The sequence below is a fragment of the Bufo bufo genome, chromosome 1 (assembly GCF_905171765.1).
Source record: "Bufo bufo chromosome 1, aBufBuf1.1, whole genome shotgun sequence".
Classification (NCBI taxonomy): Eukaryota; Metazoa; Chordata; class Amphibia; order Anura; family Bufonidae; genus Bufo; species Bufo bufo.
In genome coordinates, this window is record NC_053389.1 from 523,975,889 (window position 1) to 523,994,667 (window position 18,779).

General features: G+C 42.2%; 1 protein-coding gene across 1 annotated transcript in view; it reads left to right on the plus strand.

Moving 5' to 3' along the window:
* The window catches only part of PTPRZ1 (protein tyrosine phosphatase receptor type Z1), a 276,086-nt gene that overhangs the window by 169,809 nt on the left and 87,498 nt on the right, over positions 1-18,779 (plus strand). Inside the window, 2 exon segments of the mRNA XM_040411638.1 lie at positions 826-4,249; positions 15,803-15,817. Of these exon segments, the coding sequence (XP_040267572.1) occupies positions 826-4,249; positions 15,803-15,817 (3,439 nt within the window).

Sequence of the window (18,779 nt, forward strand, 5' to 3'; positions counted from 1 at the left end):
AGAGGGGCCCAGTTATGAGATAACCTCTTTAACTGGGACCACAACTGGCACCAAACTTGGCCTTACTCCAGTTTTGCAAGTGAAACACATTGATTAATCGATCCCACTGAGCTCTCAGCCTTAGGCCATATATTAAAGTGGAAATTTACCTGTGGATATTGCTGTGGGAGAAATGTGTTGCGAAATATGAAGTCTTGGAAGATAAGACAAGCTGAATATTTAATATCATGAACTCAATTCCAAGCAAATTATTTCTGCAATGTTTGAATGAGGTTTTGTAAATGCAACATATCCTAAAGTAGTTTTCCAAGATTACACTATTGATGAGCTATCTTTAGGATAGGTCATCAATATCAGATTGGTGGAGATCTGACTCTTGGCACGCTATTGATTAGCTGATAGAAGTAGCTGCAGCGGTCACTGGAACTAGCACAACTCCATATACTGTATAATGCCGAAACAGTTCAAGTGCACCGTGGCTCTTTCTATCAGTTGATTATAGGGTGCAATCTGATATTGATGACCCATCCTAAAGATAGGTCATTAACGTGTAAGTCCCATAAAACCCATTTAATGTTAGATGAGAAAAATCTTTTCACATGTTCTATAAACCAAGTTCGTTCATGAGGAAAGTGTAGATGTGTATGCATTTATATAGCCCCTACTAGATTACTAATCTCTCCGTACGTGGGCTGCTGTGGCTTGGACAGTATTTATAGTAATTTATTGCAGTGTGAATTGACATATAATAATTTTACATGCAAAGTTTTTACGTTCTTTATAAAATAGAGATCAGTTTTGAGCAGTTGCTTTTAATTTTTACAGGACAGCGAAGATGAAAATGAAAAGATGTCTGCAATACCACTGAGCACTGTCAGCACTCGAAATCAAATACATGGGCAAGAAGTTCAAGCAACAACTTCTCAATACATGAAAGAGCTGAGTTCTCAGCCATACAAACCAACACCAGAAACATGGAAGGACCTACCACATGGGCAGCCTGATCGTCTAAAAAATCTGTTGTATCCAACTTTGCAGTCTACAGTGAAGTCATCTGTTGTTACACCTCTTGATGCACATAGAGTGAACACCACTGAACAACAAGAAGAAGAAGCACAGGTCGATAAGACTAACGAGCTGAAAAGTAAGGTTGAATTATGGATACTCAATATCTCTGACAGCACAAGACCACCTGTTGAAAATGATAGTCATACCAATGCCATTAATGATCTTCCGGTGGCCACTACAGGTTGGAAAAGAAGGATCTTGATGCCCACTGAGAAATCTCGTTACAGTGATAATGACACCTCCTTCACTACTACAGCCACCTTTACTTCTGTGGACACTCAAGTAAAAACCACTCAGGAAGATAACATTTCTCCACAATCAAGTTCCAGTGAAGATTTATCCCCTGGCACTGATAATGATTTTGTAAACCTAGCGACCGATGAGCCACTCGATGTACTGAATGCTACTTCTCAACCTGATGTTCTTACAGAAGAGATGAGGCGCGTGGTCAATACGGTTATTCCTCATGAAATGATATCATCATCAGCAGCTCCCAGCAGTGCAGAGCTGCTACCATCTACTTGGCTTCCAGAATTAGAGAAGCCCTATGTTTCAGCATCTACTTTCCCCCCTCTGGAAACATTTCATTCTGTCTCTCCAAGCCTTGAACAGCATGGTTCTGCTTCTTCTGCGACTGAGGTACTCTCTCAGACAACCCAACCAGTATCGAATGGTGAGACACCTCTTCAACCCTCATACACTAGTGAAGTTTTTACTCTAGTTACTCCTTTGTTGTCTGACACGCAGTTCCTGAACGCTACCCCTGCTTCGTCAGATATTGGTCAGATCCTGCATGCCACACCTGTATTTCCCAGTGTTGATGTGTCCTTTGAACCTTCCCTGTCTTCCCATGATGGCGTTCCTTTGCTTGCACTTTCCTCCACTTCCTCCAGTAGAAAAGTGTTTGGTCATCATGCAGTTTCAGAAATGTTTTTACAAGTCACACAGACTGTTGCAACTGATACCCTTTCTTTGCATGTTACTTTGGCCTTGCCTGAAACCAATGCCTTAGGTCAGCCAAGCCAAACACATTATTCTGATGTAAAACCACATCAGACTGCTCATGCTGCTTCTGAGATGCTAACACTTGGCCATGAGGGTGACACCTTTAATAATGTTCAATTGATTTCTCGACTTGAATCTTCAAGCACTGATTTAAAGATGCATGCACTTTCCACGGTGTCGGAACTTGCCTATCCTTTTTCTAATCATTTGGCTTCCACCGAACCTTTTGCTGTCTCGTCTGACTCATCTGCCTATGTGCATGATTCTGTTGGCATATTTCACCAGGGTACCTTAACCCCGATATCTAGCACTGAACTACAGCTTAAACCAAGTACTGTAATGATACCAGGGGATGTTTTACTCCAGCCTACACACAGCTTTCATAGTGAAGGGGATAATGCAGAAACATTCTCTGGTAGTGGGGATTTTTTGAATGGGATAGATGATTTGAACAGTCTTAATAAGTCCTCCGCTTCTGCAATAGCTCCAGTAAAATACACCATACCTGAGCTTAAGCAAAGCCAACCCATTGCCGTAGGTCCTACAATAGATGACTTTGACACTGGAGCACAAACTACCTCTACTTATGGTGAAGTAGCTTTACATAAAGAACATCAAGTGATGGCAGATATTTCTTCATCTGATGTAATAAGGGAAGCTAAATTGTCACCAGAAATCAGTCCAGTGTCTCTTTCCACTACTGGCAATCTTGAAGCTGACATTAACGCAGTGTCAGAAAATCTGCTACCCGTCCAGCCATTGAATGCTGTATCCACACCCTCTGGTGACATATTGCTTAAAGCTACGCTTGCTGCAGCCTCAAAAACTGTCTCTGCTTTTACTGATATGTTACTTTTGCCGACTCAGGATTTCTTTTATGAGATACCAGAAAAAGCCATTAATGAAGCACTGACGCAGACTGTGTCGCACTTGCCTAATACTAGCATTGCTTCCGCTCTACCCGGTGTTGCGGAGTTGAATGAGATGTCCCGCGCCCATGACATAGGCTCTAACACGGGCTCTGTGCTGCTGCCTTTTATCGGTGCTACTGCTGAGTCCTTGTTGCATTCTACATATGTTCCACCTGTTGGTAATTCTTTGTCGCCAAGTTCTGTTCAACCCGCGTATTCCCAGCAAGCAATGTCAGTGTTGCATGAGAATGTTGTTGCACCTCGTTTGTTGTCTAATGTAAATTCGGATGCAAATTTATCACAGTCAGATGGGAATGACACAACTGTTCCGCCTTTAGATATTGTACCTGCCTATGATTTTGCAATTTCTCAGCCAGCTTCTACGCCATTGTTGCCTTCCAGTCTGTTACCACAAGACACTACCTTGTACATCCATACACCACCATATGCTTATCCTGCGCATGGCATTCCTGTTGTGTCTTCACAATATACTAAAGGCAGCGTGTTACCCACCTCTGCTGTTGAAAGAAAAGCTAAAGAGTCTGTTCATCCTCCTGTAATTTTACCAAATGTGTATGTTTCTATTACAGCTGATTCTCCAGACAGTGAGAGTCCTAGCACATTATCAATGTTAACAGCTACGCCTCAAACAACAACTGATGTGTTTTCTACTGTCAGCATTTATACCAAAACGGGCCCTTCTGTAGTGGATGATGGCGATCTTTTAGCTAGAACAGATTCCACGCCACCTACAGAACCCCAAGAGAATGCAGTAGCCGATACTAGTAGTTATGTCTACAGCGAGATGGAGAAGAGTCATTTCAGTGTAATGGAAACCACTGAGCAGCCTGAAGAAGGAAGCATGTTCTCAACAGTGGCATCATCTGACAGCCCAACAAGCCATGACATGGAAGAAACGAGCCATTCAACACCTCCAGGTACTGACCTGAAGAAGCACAGCGACCCAGCTGTTCTGGAAACACACATTCAGACTGATAATGCTGCCTTGGAAAATACATCCGAGTCAAGTTCTTGGGCAGTACTGACTGGTGATGAAGAAAGTGGTTCAGGTCAAAGTACCCCAGATAGTCTTAGTGATAACGAGACCTCTACAGATTTCAATTTTTCAGACCTTAATGACAGAGACAAAGACTTTGAGGTTGCAGTTGAACCAGGTAAAGCAGATTTAACTCCTGGATCTGAAATGACATCAGCACCGTCTATAACTGTCGATCGTTCAACAGTAGTCAACGAGACTGAGGCAGGTTAGTGGTGGAGAATACGGCTGGATACAATATTGCCTCATACCATAAGAAATGAATATTCTATGTCTTGTGAACCATCAGCAATATTCTGATCTATAATGTAGTATGAAAACAGTGTTATTGAAATTAGACATTTTGAGTGTGTGAAAGGAGTAAGTGGTAATTTTTAGAGAATCAGTAAAGTGAAAGGTGACAATTTTTTTTTTCAAGCCAGCAGTTTAGACTTGTCCATGGTAAGTTTCTTTTCGGGAGGATTTTAGATACAGTATTGTTTTGAGTTAGTTAGTACTTTTGAAATGTATCTGATGTCTTAAAATAAACGGTAATATTAAACTTGAGCCACTATGATGATTCCTAACATAGCTTGCGCTTCTTTTAATCACTTTGGATATGGGTGCACTAGCCTCTGCTACCTTCTGTGTGTTTCTGCTGTTGGGTTCTCTCGCTTTGCTTTCCTTTTGGAATCTAATCAAATAAACACCTTAACTAATGTAACCGCCATGCAACCAATTGTTACATATCAATGCATGCCGCATGCCCTGATCAATAATGGTTTCTCTGCAACAAGGTTTAAAGAGAGAAGGTTCGGTCCCGCTCACTGTGGACTATGTACCAAACAGAAAGTGGGTAAATTACAAGCAAAACTCAGCTGTATCATCGGAGGCATGTGTGTCTTTACACCAAAAATTGCTCTCCCTGATACACCGTACTGTAGGAAATTTTAAAGGTGTCATCCATCTGCTTAGAGAGCATCTGGCAATATATCAGTTGTGATAAAAGCAATCAACCATGACAGCAAACACAGACGACTGCAAACTTTGTACTGGCAGGAAACTTCTGAAATATGTATACTAGGAATGCAACCATAGCCATATTCACTAAAGGGTAAGGAGCACTCAGGAGTGTACACAGATATCAGGACCCCTCAGAAAGGCTTACTGTATTATGGGCCCCTCGGTGAGATGTATTTCTGGAGGAATGTTTTAATAGAAAAGTCATGCTTTTGCTGATTTTCCGCAACTTTTGTGCCGCAAAAATTGAAACAGGAGACCTATAGATATGTTGGTCATTCTGAACACCATATTTCTCAATGTATTTACACCAGAAAGATCAAATGGATATATTTATGAAGCACTCCCATGCTGTTGTAAATCCTCTGCTTCCCTTCAAACAGTATGTGATGAAACGGACTGCTGGCAGCCACCACTAAGAGTATCTTAATGCATAGGAATTATGCATCTTCCATAGAACTCAATGGAAGCTTTCAAAATGGTTGCTCCTAGCTACCCCTAGTGGTGGCTGCAGGTAATTACATTGAATTTATATCAGGAAGCACAAGAATGAGTCCCGCGTAGGGTCTCCCTCACTTTGGGCCCCATAGCAGTGGCGTGATCTGCCTCCATGGTAAGCACGCCACTGGTGGTAAGTTAACAGAAGATACAGTTCTCTGACTTTTCTCATCCTTTTTAAGTTCCATATTATAAGTTTTTACTGAGGATTAAAATGAACAGAATAGGCCTCGCTATAGTCAAGAGATAAATATATAGATTATAAGTAGATTTCTCATCACATTCATATTTCATCTACACGTGCTACAACCTGGTGGTTGCCTTTAAAAAAAAAAAAAAAAAAAAAAAAAACATTGAATTTTTTGCTCCTTTCCTCTAATAATTCCGCAGCGGTAAGAAGTATAGTATGCAATGGGACTGCATAAACATCAATTTCTTATATGATTTATCAGAAGCATCCCCTGCAAGATTTTTATCCGAATGTTTAATGTAATTTAAAATTTCTCCATGTTCCCTTGTAAGTCCACCAGAGTTATACAGGTGCCCATTACGCTGATCTGTAGTGGGCCTATGGACAAGCAGAGGGGTAATGGTCCTGGGTTTAAAGGGTGATAGAGATAAAATATACATCAAGGTGTTCCTGCATCGCCCTATATTATACAGTAATAAATACAGGAATGGGCGAGATAGGAATAACTGTAGTTATGTGCCGGCCAGGGGTGGACGGACTTAGGGAAACATCAGAGCAGTAAATGGGACAGAGAGCTACACTGTATCCGTAACTTTATAAGGTCACCCGTTTCCATAACTCTGCCTCTCCTGGCCAGCATTTACTGTGGTTATTCCCATCTCAACAGTGAAAGGTCAGTATCAGACAACCCCTTTAAGGGGAACCTATCATGCTGAATATGGTGTATAAGCTGCAGGCCTCATGTTGTAGAGCAGAAGGAGCTGAGCAGATTGATATATAGTTTTATGGGGGCAAAAAATCTGTAAAACTTGTGTTTTATTCATTCAAATTTTTCTTCATTCTGGGCTTTGAAGTCCAGGAGACGGTCCTATCGGTGACGGACAGCTATCTCTGTATATACAGTCATAGAGGGAAGGCTGACAGTCACTGATAGGACCGTCTGCTTGACTTTAAAGCCCAAAATGAGCAAGAGTATAAATGTATGAAATATATATATATATATACATACTGAATCTTTTCTTCTCCTGCTCTATAACATGCTGCCTGCAGCTTACATTGCATTTTCATGATGACAGGTTCCTTTTAACCCTTTGCCAGCATCTGACATAACAGTACGTTACATGTCGTTTCTTTAAAGATGGCACCCACTCCGGAGGAGAGCGGGCGCCATAGCTGCCAGGCGCCTGCCCTTTCACACAGCAGACACCTGGGGCTAATGTCTGCAACCGGCAAAATGGAGATCACAGACATTTAACACCTCCCATGGTTAAAGGCGACCACGTCATTTGAGAGCTCAAAACCCGGAAGTACTGATTGGCGATTGGGGGAGCCATTCATTGTCTTTGAAAGGCCAGGGCCTGCTGAGGCTCCAATGCCTTTTAGGCCTCCTGCACACAACCGTATGGCTTTTTCAGTGTTTTGCGGTCCGTTTTTCACAGATCCGTTGTTCCGTTTTTTGTTTCTGTTGTGTTTCCGTTTCTGTTCCGTTTTCCGTATGGCATATACAGTATACAGTAATTACATAGATAAAATTGGGCTGGGCATAACATTTTCAATAGATGGTTCCGCAAAAAACGGAACGAAACAGAAGACATACGGATGCATTTCCGTATGTGTTCCGTTTTTTTGCGGACCCATTGTCTTGAATGGAGCCACAGAACGTGATTTGCGGGCAATAATAGGACATGTTCTATTATTAAACGGAACAGAAATACGGAAACGGAATGCATACGGAGTACATTCTGTTTTTTTTGCGGAACCATTAAAATAAATGGTTCCGTATACGGAACGCAAAAAACGGCCAGTAAACGGGGGGAAAAAAAACGGTCGTGTGCAGGAGGCCTTACAGCAATATTCCAAGCTAGTCAGCTAGCAGGTGGCAGCACTGCATTAGAATATACCTATCCTTGTGTATTGTACTGGATAACATTCCATTACTTTATACAAATTGCAATCCAACAATTGCATGTTATTGTTACCTAGGGTGACTTAAAAAAAGAATATAAAAATGTCAAATCAACTCCCTTTCCTCAAAATAAAAATAAACAAACAAAAAAAATTAAAACAAACATCATAGGCAAAAATGTATCCCATAAGGTGAATGGCTTAACGGGAAAATAAATTAAAAATGGCCGATTTGTCGCTCCGTCCCCCCCCCCCCCCCCAAAAAAAAAGATTTTCCCATTTTTTTATACAAAGTTGGCATTTGACCAAGATATTTATCTCACCCAGCGTGGGTATATGTAAAAAGACACCCCAAAACACATTCCTCAACTTCTCCTGAATACAGAGATACCAGATGTGTGACACTTTTTTGCAGCCTAGGTGGGCAAAGAGGCCCATATTCCAAAGAGCACCTTTCGGATTTCACTGGTCAGTTTTTACAGAATTTGATTTCAAACTCCTTACCACACATTTGGGCCCCTAGAATGCCAGGGCAGTATAACTACCCCACAAGTGACCCCATTTTGGAAAGAAGACACCCCAAGGTATTCCGTGAGGGGCATGGCGAGTTCCTAGAATTTTTTATTTTTTGTCACAAGTTGGTGGAAAATGATGATTTTTTTTTCATACAAAGTCTCATATTCCACTAACTTGTGACAAAAAATAAAAACTTCCATGAACTCACTATGCACATCAGCGAATACCTTGGGGTCTCTTCTTTCCAAAATGGGGTCACTTGTGGGGTAGTTATACTGCCCTGGCATTCTAGGGGCCCAAATGTGTGGTAAGGAGTTTGAAATCAAATTCTGTAAAAACTGACCAGTGAAATCCGAAAGGTGCTCTTTGGAATATGGGCCCCTTTGCCCACCTAGGCTGCAAAAAAGTGTCACACATCTGGTATCGCTGTATTCAGGAGAAGTTGAGGAATGTGTTTTGGGGTGTCTTTTTACATATACCCATGCTGGGTGAGATAAATATCTTGGTCAAATGCCAACTTTGTATAAAAAAATGGGAAAAGTTGTCTTTTGCCAAGATATTTCTCTCACCCAGCATGGGTATATGTAAAATGACACCCCAAAACACATTCCCCAACTTCTCCTGAGTACGGAGATACCAGATGTGTGACACTTTTTTGCAGCCTAGGTGGGCAAAGGGGCCCATATTCCAAAGAGCACCTTTCGGATTTCACTGGTCAGTTTTTACAGAATTTGATTTCAAACTCCTTACCACACATTTGGGCCCCTAGAATGCCAGGGCAGTATAACTACCCCACAAGTGACCCCATTTTGGAAAGAAGAGACCCCAAGGTATTCGCTGATGGGCATAGTGAGTTCATGGAAGTTTTTATTTTTTGTCACAAGTTAGTGGAATATGAGACTTTGTATGAAAAAAAAAAAAAATCATCATTTTTGCACTAACTTGTGACAAAAAATAAAAAATTCTAGGAACTCGCCATGCCCCTCACGGAATACCTTGGGGTGTCTTCTTTCTAAAATGGGGTCACTTGTGGGGTAGTTATACTGCCCTGGCATTCTAGGGGCCCAAATGTGTGGTAAGGAGTTTGAAATCAAATTCTGTAAAAACTGACCAGTGAAATCCGAAAGGTGCTCTTTGGAATATGGGCCCCTTTGCCCACCTAGGCTGCAAAAAAGTGTCACACATCTGGTATCTCCGTACTCAGGAGAAGTTGGGGAATGTGTTTTGGGGTGTCATTTTACATATACCCATGCTGGGTGAGAGAAATATCTTGGCAAAAGACAACTTTTCCCATTTTTTTATACAAAGTTGGCATTTGACCAAGATATTTATCTCACCCAGCATGGGTATATGTAAAAAGACACCCCAAAACACATTCCTCAACTTCTCCTGAATACAGAGATACCAGATGTGTGACACTTTTTTGCAGCCTAGGTGGGCAAAGGGGCCCATATTCCAAAGAGCACCTTGTGTGATCCGGCAGCGACAGCCCCACTCTGCTGCTCTTGAAGCGGATCCTGCGTAACCTGTGGTCTAGCGACATGGGGCCGGGTACGCCTGGTGCTGCCAGGGACCTCAACCTCCTCGTCCGAACTTTGGGTCAGAGAGCCACTGCTTTCCACAGGTTCATATTCTGACCCGCTAGATTCGTCAGATGAGGGTTCCCACTCCTCATCCGACTGGGTCAGAATCCTGTAGGCCTCTTCAGAAGAATATCCCCTGTTTGACATTTTGGACTACTAAATTTAGGGGTATTCCCTGAGACTACCCAAGAAAAAAAGCAAACCTGTCTTACAAAGGGGAGGCTAGCGAAGTACCGGAGGCCGCTGCGGTTGATAAAAAATATCAAAACTGATTTTTTTTATCGCCGCAGTGCGTGTAAAATGAATGTGCAGTGATCAAAAAAATATATATTTTTTGTCACTTCGGTGGGGCGGGCGTGGGTGAACGCACGTGTGGGCGACCGATCAGGCCTGATCTGGCAAACACTGCGTTTTGGGTGGAGGGCGAGCTAAGGTGACACTAATACTATTATAGATCTGACCGTGATCAGTTTTGATCACTTACAGATACTATAAAAGTACAAATGCTGATTAGCGATACGCTAATCAGCGAATAAAAGTGACTGCGGTGCGGTGGGGTGGGCGCTAACTACCTAACCAAGGGGCCTAAACTATCCCTAAAACCTAACAGTCAATACCAGTGAAAAAAAAAAAGTGACAGTTTACACTGATCACTTTTTTTCCTTTCACTAGTGATTGACAGGGGCGATCAAAGGGGTGATCAAAGGGTTAATTGGGGTGCAGGGGGGTGATCTGGGGCTAAGGTGTAGTGTTTGGTGTACTCACAGTTCAGTCTGCTCCTGTGCTGGATCCAACCGACGAAAAGGACCAGCAGAGGAGCAGACAAGCCATATAACAGATCATATTTACTAATATGATCTGTTGTATGACTTGTGATTGGATTTTTTGAAAATCGCCAGCCTGCCAGCCAATGATCGTTGCTGGCAGGCTGGTGACGAACTTGTTCTTTTAATTTTGCCGGCCCGCGATGCGCATGCGCGGGCCGGCTTTGAGCGAAATCTCGCGTCTCGCGAGATGACGCGTATATGCGTGATTGTGCGCAGCGCTGCCACCTCCGGAACGCGAATCTGCGTACAGCGGTCCGGAGGTGGTTAAAGCACAAGAAAAATTAAACATATGTGGTATCACTGTAACTGTAGTGACCTGGAGAATAAAGAGCACAAGTCAGTTTTACTGCATAGTGTAAACCTATAAAACTGTGGTGGAATTCATGTTTTTTCCAATTTTTCCGCATTTGGAATTTTTTTCCCACCTTCCCAATACATCCTATGCAATATTAAATTAAAGTATAACTTCTCCTGCAATAAACAAGCCCTCATGCGGCTATGTCAATGAAAAAATACAAAAGTTATGGCTCCAAGAATGCATGGAGTAAAAAATGAAAACCCCAAAACGGAAAATTGCCCTTGGTAGAAGGGGCAGATTCTTGGTTAGTTTCCCCTTGATATTTCAAATCCTATATTGAAATAATATATTTCTTTTCTACCTACAGTTCCTAGCTTGCATCATTCTATTGCTGCGCACCATTTTATCAGAAATGACGATTTCATTTCCACCTTTGTAAATTGAGCTTGCACATATATTTAGACGGTCAATGTCAGAGTAGTGTTTCCCAAGCAGGCCAATTTATGAGGATTTCCTTAGAGAGGACCTGTCAGCTCCCCAGACACGTCTGCTTTAGTATCTACTTGTATTCCCCATGCAATAGTAACTCTGTTCGGAGACCTCTGTGCTGTGCCATTTCTCTGTTATTCCTAGAAAAAATGTAGGAATACCTTGAAAAAGGGTTTGACTTTTGACAAGGAGAATCGTAGCACCCAGTTGTCAATATTTACAGGTGGATTAATTGAGGAACAGCATAATGTAAACATGTCAGGATTGCTGACAGGTCTTCTTTAAAGTTATTCTTATTGATACTTCAGTATTTTATTCACAAGCCAGAGACTTGGGTATCATTGCAACAGGAAATTACAATCCATTATACACTTACATAGTTTTGTTGCGTGCTGTTCAATTCACTGTGTCCGCAATCATTATCAGTGTAGCTTGACTGACAGGAGCTATGAGTAAATCGATTTGGTACATTATGACATGTAGGTGCACACATATGTATAGAGTTAGATTAAGGCCTCATACACACGACCGTTGTTGGTTTCCGTGTCCGTTTTTCCGTTTTCCGTGATTTTCTGCGGACCCATTGACTTTCAATGGGTCCGTTAAAAACTCGGAAAATGCACCGTTTGTTATCCGCTTCCGTGATCCGTGTTTCCAGTCTGTTAAAAAAATAGGACCTGTCCTATTTTTTTCACGGACAACGGTTCGCGCACCTATTCAAGTCAATGGGTCCGTGAAAAAACACGGAGGCACACAAGATTGTCATCCGCGTCCGTGATCCGTGTCTGTTTTTTTCCTATCATTTTCAAGGCAAACTTGACTTAGATTTTTTTTTTTACTTTTCATGTCTGGTGATCCTCCAAAAATCAAGGAACACACACGGTGAAAAAAACGGATCACGGAACAACGGAACCCCGTTTTGCGGACCGTGAAAAAATACTGTTGTGTGCATGAGGCCTAACACTGTATACTAATGGTTGAACCCACACATATCATGAAACATATACAGATGTAGCAAACTTTGACTTGACAATGCACGAAACGAAAATTTGCTGCAAATGTTTTTTTACGTTTTCAGTGGCTTTTGTTGTGCTAAGTGTCAGTTTAAGCTTTGCCGCAATGGTGTGTGTAACGCTTAAAATTTTAAGTTAAACTTTGCTACATTTAGTTTATTAATTTGCAGTTTTTCCGACTACAATGTAATCATAAGGCATAATTTCATAATTTGTGTAATACACCTCTATCACCACAAGATGGCAGTGTCCTCCCAAGAATTTGCAAAGCAAATCAACCACTAGGAAGAATGACATTACAAAAAAGACTTTTCTATACTTGTCTGCCATACTGTTATACAAAAAGCTTACAGTGAGCTTACAACAGATAATATTAGGGCCTTTTGCAAGTACTTAACATTTTTGTTCAATTTTTGAAATCATTTAGCATAGGGACAAGCATAAAAAAGGTTCAGTCCTTAGGTAAAATGTTTATTCCTAGGTACACAAACATAAGGTTGGTCGCTCCAGTTATTTCATCTTTTTGTGTAAACAATTATGTCAAGTTCATGCTTTCAGATTCTTGTTACATGTTGGACCTGGTTAATGAAATACATAGCACAACATATATTCAATTTTAAAGGGTTTCTGTCATGAGAAATTAGCGATGTGCTAATGTCAGCAGTACAGAACAGTGTGCTTTATAACTCCCTGCCTGCCGCCGTTCTCTTAAAATATGCTAATGAGCCTCTAGGTGCTATGAGGGCGTTGCTTTAGCACCTAGAGGCTCGGTCTACGCACCCTTTGGCACGCCCAGGTCCAGTTGATTGACTGGCGAGTTCTCCTCTTCGTCCAGTAAATCCTGCGCCTGCGCCGTCCCGTTTAGTATTCGGCACAGGCGCAGTGAGTGAAGGATGCCTCACTCACTGCGCCGGCTTCACTCACTGCGCAGGCGCCGTCCCGTTTAGTATGCAGTGAGTGAAGGACGCGCTCCTGGAGCGCGTCCCCCACTTACTGCGCGGAGTACTAAACGGGACGGCGCATGCTTTACGGGACACTGAGGTGAACTCGACAGTCAATCAACTGGACCTGGGCGTGCCAAAGGGTGCGTAGACGGAGCCTCTAGGTGCTGAAGCAACGCCCTCATAGCACCTAGAGGCTCATTAGCATATTTTAGGAGAACGCAGGCAGGCAGTTATAAAGCACACTGTTATGTAGTGCTGACATCAGCACATCACTAATGTCAGTCAGCTACATAACCTTATTTCTCATGACAGAAACCCTTTAAAGTGATTCACTACTTATCATGCTAGATTTTTTAGCATATTGAAAAGAAACATAATGTGGTATCAGAATTGGGGCATACCTTACATTTTACCTTCACAGTCAGTTTTAACAGTACATGCTGAAATACATAGAATTTTCAAGACAAGCTGTAAACGTTTCCAATGGAAAATTCTAAATGTCAGGTCACTGAGATCATTTAAAAATGTTATCCGATTTTGGAAACTTCCAAATGCCCTATTAGAGAATTCTGAGTTAAAGGGGTTCTCCAAAATGTAACGATTGATGACCCATCCCTAGGATAGGTCATCACTATCAGATTGGTGGGGGCTCAGCACCCTGCACCCCTGTTGATCAGCTGGAACTACAGCTCTAGTAGTGGATGGAGCTGGCTACTGCAGCGCTGCTCCCATTCTATTCAATAGAACTGCAGTAACCAGTTCTGTCCACTATGCTGTGCTGTTTCCGGTGCTGGAGCTACCTGCTGATAGGTGGCAGGGTCTAAGGATAGACCCTTAAATCCTAGAGAACCCCTGTAATATAGCATAGTCCCCTCCCCAGGACTATCATGTATTTGCCAGGGCAGTGTCTACAAAGAGCTTCTCATTCAGGTCCTGGCATTCTCCTGCATTGCACGGATAGCCCGCAGCTTTTAATGGTCACTGTGTAATGCCTAATTTCACCTGTTGTGGTGCTGCAGGAAAATGTCACATTTCCTGTATGAATTACATCTGAGGATCCAAGGATCCCAGCAGCAGGACGCTCTGTGATCAGCTTATCTTCAGGGAATTCTTCCAACAAAAAGGAATTGTCTAAAGAAGACAACCTCTTTAATTTATGGATGTGCTGGAATATGTATATTACCTGGAAGATCATTGATGAGAGCTGTCTATTAAAGGGGTTGTCCGGGTTCATAGCTAAACCCAGACATATTCCTATATTCACCCAGGCAGCTCCTCTGACATGAGCAGTGGAACTCTCCCTCGCACTGCGCTGCATTGCACATTGCAAGGGCTGTTTGTTTCTTATTTTACACTGCTAGGCAGAGGCTTCCACCTAGCAGTGTTCCTAGTGATGTCACCGGCGGGCTGTAGCGCTGCCCCAGCCGTTTTACAGTCTAGGGCAGCATTAAAGCCCACCCATTAGTGACGGTGACATCACTGGGCAGACTGCTAGGCAAAAGCCTCCACCTAGCTTTTCCCATGGAGAGCCCGGTACATCACCGGATCTCCAGAAAAAGCCTTTTCCCTGCGGGATTCAACCCGGACAACCCCTTTAAATAAACTATATGGATATTGTCCCAAATATCACATTACGTCACAATCTGATAATATCACACATGATTTTAATATAACCCTATTAGTTAAAAAAAAAAATCATAATGTGATTTGCTGGTATTGCGCAGAAATCTGTGTGATGGCAAAATGTATCTGCATGGAACTTCACGTGACCCCATAGGATTACATTAGAAGTACTGTGCCCCGATCTAATGCAGTCACATTAGTGGGATAATGGCACGTTCTTCGTTGCTATGGAGCCCTTGGCAGCCACTAATTTTTTAATTGGAAAGACGAGAGACTGTTAATGGGCTGGTTGAGAAGCCATAAGGAATTATCTGAATTGTTTCACTTCTAAATGGAGTGATGCAAATTCCAATTTCTTAGGAAACTGCAGTGTAAGCAATACTGTATTCTATCCATTTATTCACCAAAGGGGATGTGCTTTTAACCTGCATTCAGGACTAGTTCAAGGACCGACAACCCAATGAATAATTATATATATACTATATATATGCATATATTGTGATACATTTCCATAAAAAAAATCTGAATGTGTTATTTCATAGGTGAACATAATAGCCACATCTTGAATGATGTCCTTCAAGAACATAATACAGTACCTTACTCCACGTTCCACCAGTGCTCCTTTATATTCATAGTATTCTAGTATCCCGACCATTACACCCTATAGAGAGGAGAAAAGATATGCCATCTGTCCTTGTAGAGTAGCACCTACTTAAAGTGCGTACATATTCTAGACACTGCATGGGACAGCTCTAGGCACTACTCTGCATGCAAGAAATGAAATCTCACATTGTAAAATAAGAACAGTTATGATCTCCTTTCTTTCCAATCCATAAACGCCCCATGGCCCACATCCTAATTTCTGATGCCATGAAGAGTTTTCTAATCAAGGTGCGTTATCTATATACCACGTTTCGGTCTGTGGAACCATGTGTATCCGATGTTCAATGCTAGGATGTGATATGCATGTCTTCAGCCCCACTTGTGACTTTTATTTCTGAGAAATGCATGACCGTGCAGTGCCCATTACCTGCCATCACTGTGGTTGTTGGTCTGCAGACTAATGTTTGTATGTCTGTGCACGGACCGCTTTGATATGTATAGAAATGGCAACATCATATTTCATGATATGAAGGCTGTATGTCTGTTATCTAGTAAGACGGTATCAGCTCCATGAAGACATTGGTTATGGGCAAACATTGTGGTTCACTATTGGCAGAATATATAGAAAACCTGTCAGTGGTACCATATTGAAAAGACCGTTTTTACCTGTAAGTAGGTAAAAAATTCAATTCGCTTCATAAGCTTGTATCCAAATTCTTAAGGCAGAATAGCTTGTTGGTGCCTCCCCTGGCACCTAGCACTAAGGCACATATGTCACCCATTATATCCCTTCACATGCCCCACTAGGGAAAAGTTGGGAGCTCCCTATTCCCATAAGATTGTCTGCTGACCCCTCCAAAAACTTCAGGTTTGGCCTTCTACTGTATACAGAGTGCTTAAAGGGTTATTGACACTGAGCACTCTGGACACTGTCTCGTCTTAAAGGGCATATGTTGGCAGATTTATAGCTATGAAACTGGCCGACCTGATACATGTGTGCTGGGCAGCAGAAGACATCTGTGCTGGTCCCATGTTCATTTGTGTCCGCATTGCTGAGAAAAATGATGTTTTATTATATATGTAAATGAGCCTCTAGGAGCAACAAGGCCATTGCCATTACACCTAGAGGCTCCGCCCTCTCTGCAACTGCTGCACCCCCTGCACTTTGGCTGGCAGGACCAGACAGTGAAAACCTCATCATGCCTGATCCTGTCAATGAGGGTGCAGAGAGAGCAGAGCTTCTAGGGTGTACTGGCAACGCTCCCATTGCCCCTAGAGGCTCATTTACATATATTAAAACTTATCATCATTTTTCTCAGCAATGCGGGCACATATGAACATGGGACCAACACAGATGTCTTCAGCTACCAAGCGCACATGTAACAGGTCAGCCAGTGTCATAGGTACAAATTCGCTTACAGATGCCCTTTAAGTGTAGAGCAAGATCAACTCCCTAAAGAATGTCTGGGAGTGGGGGATGGGAAAATGACAACTATATTAAAATCTATTTTGTGGTGCTTAAAGCAGTTGTCACTTCCCTTCTTTGTGACAAAAGTACAAAGGAATTCTTCAAGCCTGGCAGAAGACATACTCCACAAAGTAGTTTTAAAGTGGCAACCTAGCACCCATAAAGCCATATTTATACATAGATACGTGCACACTAATTTATACAAGGAGCCAATTTGCTCTTTAAAGAGTCTGTCAGCAGTTTTGACCCCTAAAACTGCTGACAGAGCTATGTAAGCAACTGTAAGAGTAGTCACCTGTGTGTGCACTTGGTAATTCCTTCTTGTATAACCAAGAAATCAAAGTTTTAATGCTTCTGGCACCAGGATGGGAAGTATTCAGTACAGAGAGCCCTGGGCACTGTGTGAGAACAGCCCCTTGGCACTTCTGATCCTAGAACCAGGAGCGTTAAAACTCCTCAGTCATCCAAGAAGCATGACCATGCACAGCGGTATGTGTACACTGCCCCCCTCATAGCTTAGGCAACTTTCACACTTGCGTTGTTGTTTTCCGGTACTGAGATCCGGCAGAGGATCTCAATACCGGAAAAAAATGTTTCTGTTTAGACCTCATGCATTCTGAATGGAAAGACATCTGTTCAGGATGCAAGCTGCAGTTTTGTGTCCGGTCATAGAAACAGAAAAAAACGGATCCGGCACTGAAAACAATTTAAGGCTACTTTCACACTAGCGTTTTTGCTGGATCCGGCAGGGTTTACAAAAATGCTTCAGTTACTGATAATACAACCATCTGCATCTGTTATGTGCGGATCCGGGTGTATTATCTGTAACATTGCCAAGACGGATCTGTCATGAACTCCATTGAAAGTCAATGGGGGCCGGATCCGTTTTCTATTGTGTCAGATAGTGTCAGAGAAAACGGATCCGTCCCCATTCACTTGCATTGTGGGTCATGACGGATCCGTCTTGTTCCGCATCCCAGGATGGAAAGCAAACCACAGCATGCTGCGGTTTGCCCTCCGGTATGAGAACGACAATGAATACCGACAAAACTGAAGCGTTTTTTTCCGGTATTGAGACCCTATGATGGATCTCAATACCGGAAAAGATGAACGCTAATATTAACGCTAGTGTAAAAGTCTATGGTGACGGATCAGTTTTTTATGGAGCCTAAAAAAATGGCTCTGTCACTAAATACATTGAAAGTCAATGGGTGACTGATCAGGTTTTTAGGCTCCATTTATTTCCGTTTTGAGTTCACACAATCACATTTTAATGGAACGGATGCATCAAAATGGATCCATTTACTTCCGGTATTGAGATCCTCTGCTGGATCTCAGTAACGGAATTGACAACGCAAGTACCATATATAGCTCTGTCAGCAGTTTTGATGGGTCAAAACTGCTGACTGTCTCCCTAAAATTTGCACTTAAATTTATATTTGTTTTTGGTTTCTCCCTAAAGCTGGATATGGGCCTTTGGTGTCTATTCTGTCAAGTAGACTGAAGAACATGTATATTTCCTGTGATAATTATGTATATCTTCCCTGTAGCTGATAGGAACAAGCAATGCTACCATACATACCAAAGCGAGTCAATTTCCAAATAATTTCCTGTGGTGGCTATATGTGTAAAATATATCTCTATGGAACGGTGGGGGAGCATGAGAAGCATGAACTAATGAGTGAATATCATATGTACATATGATATTTGTACGTAACTGCATGCTGTAAGCTGTGTATGATACTACATGTGATGTACTTGTGATTAGGGAGTAATGATGCA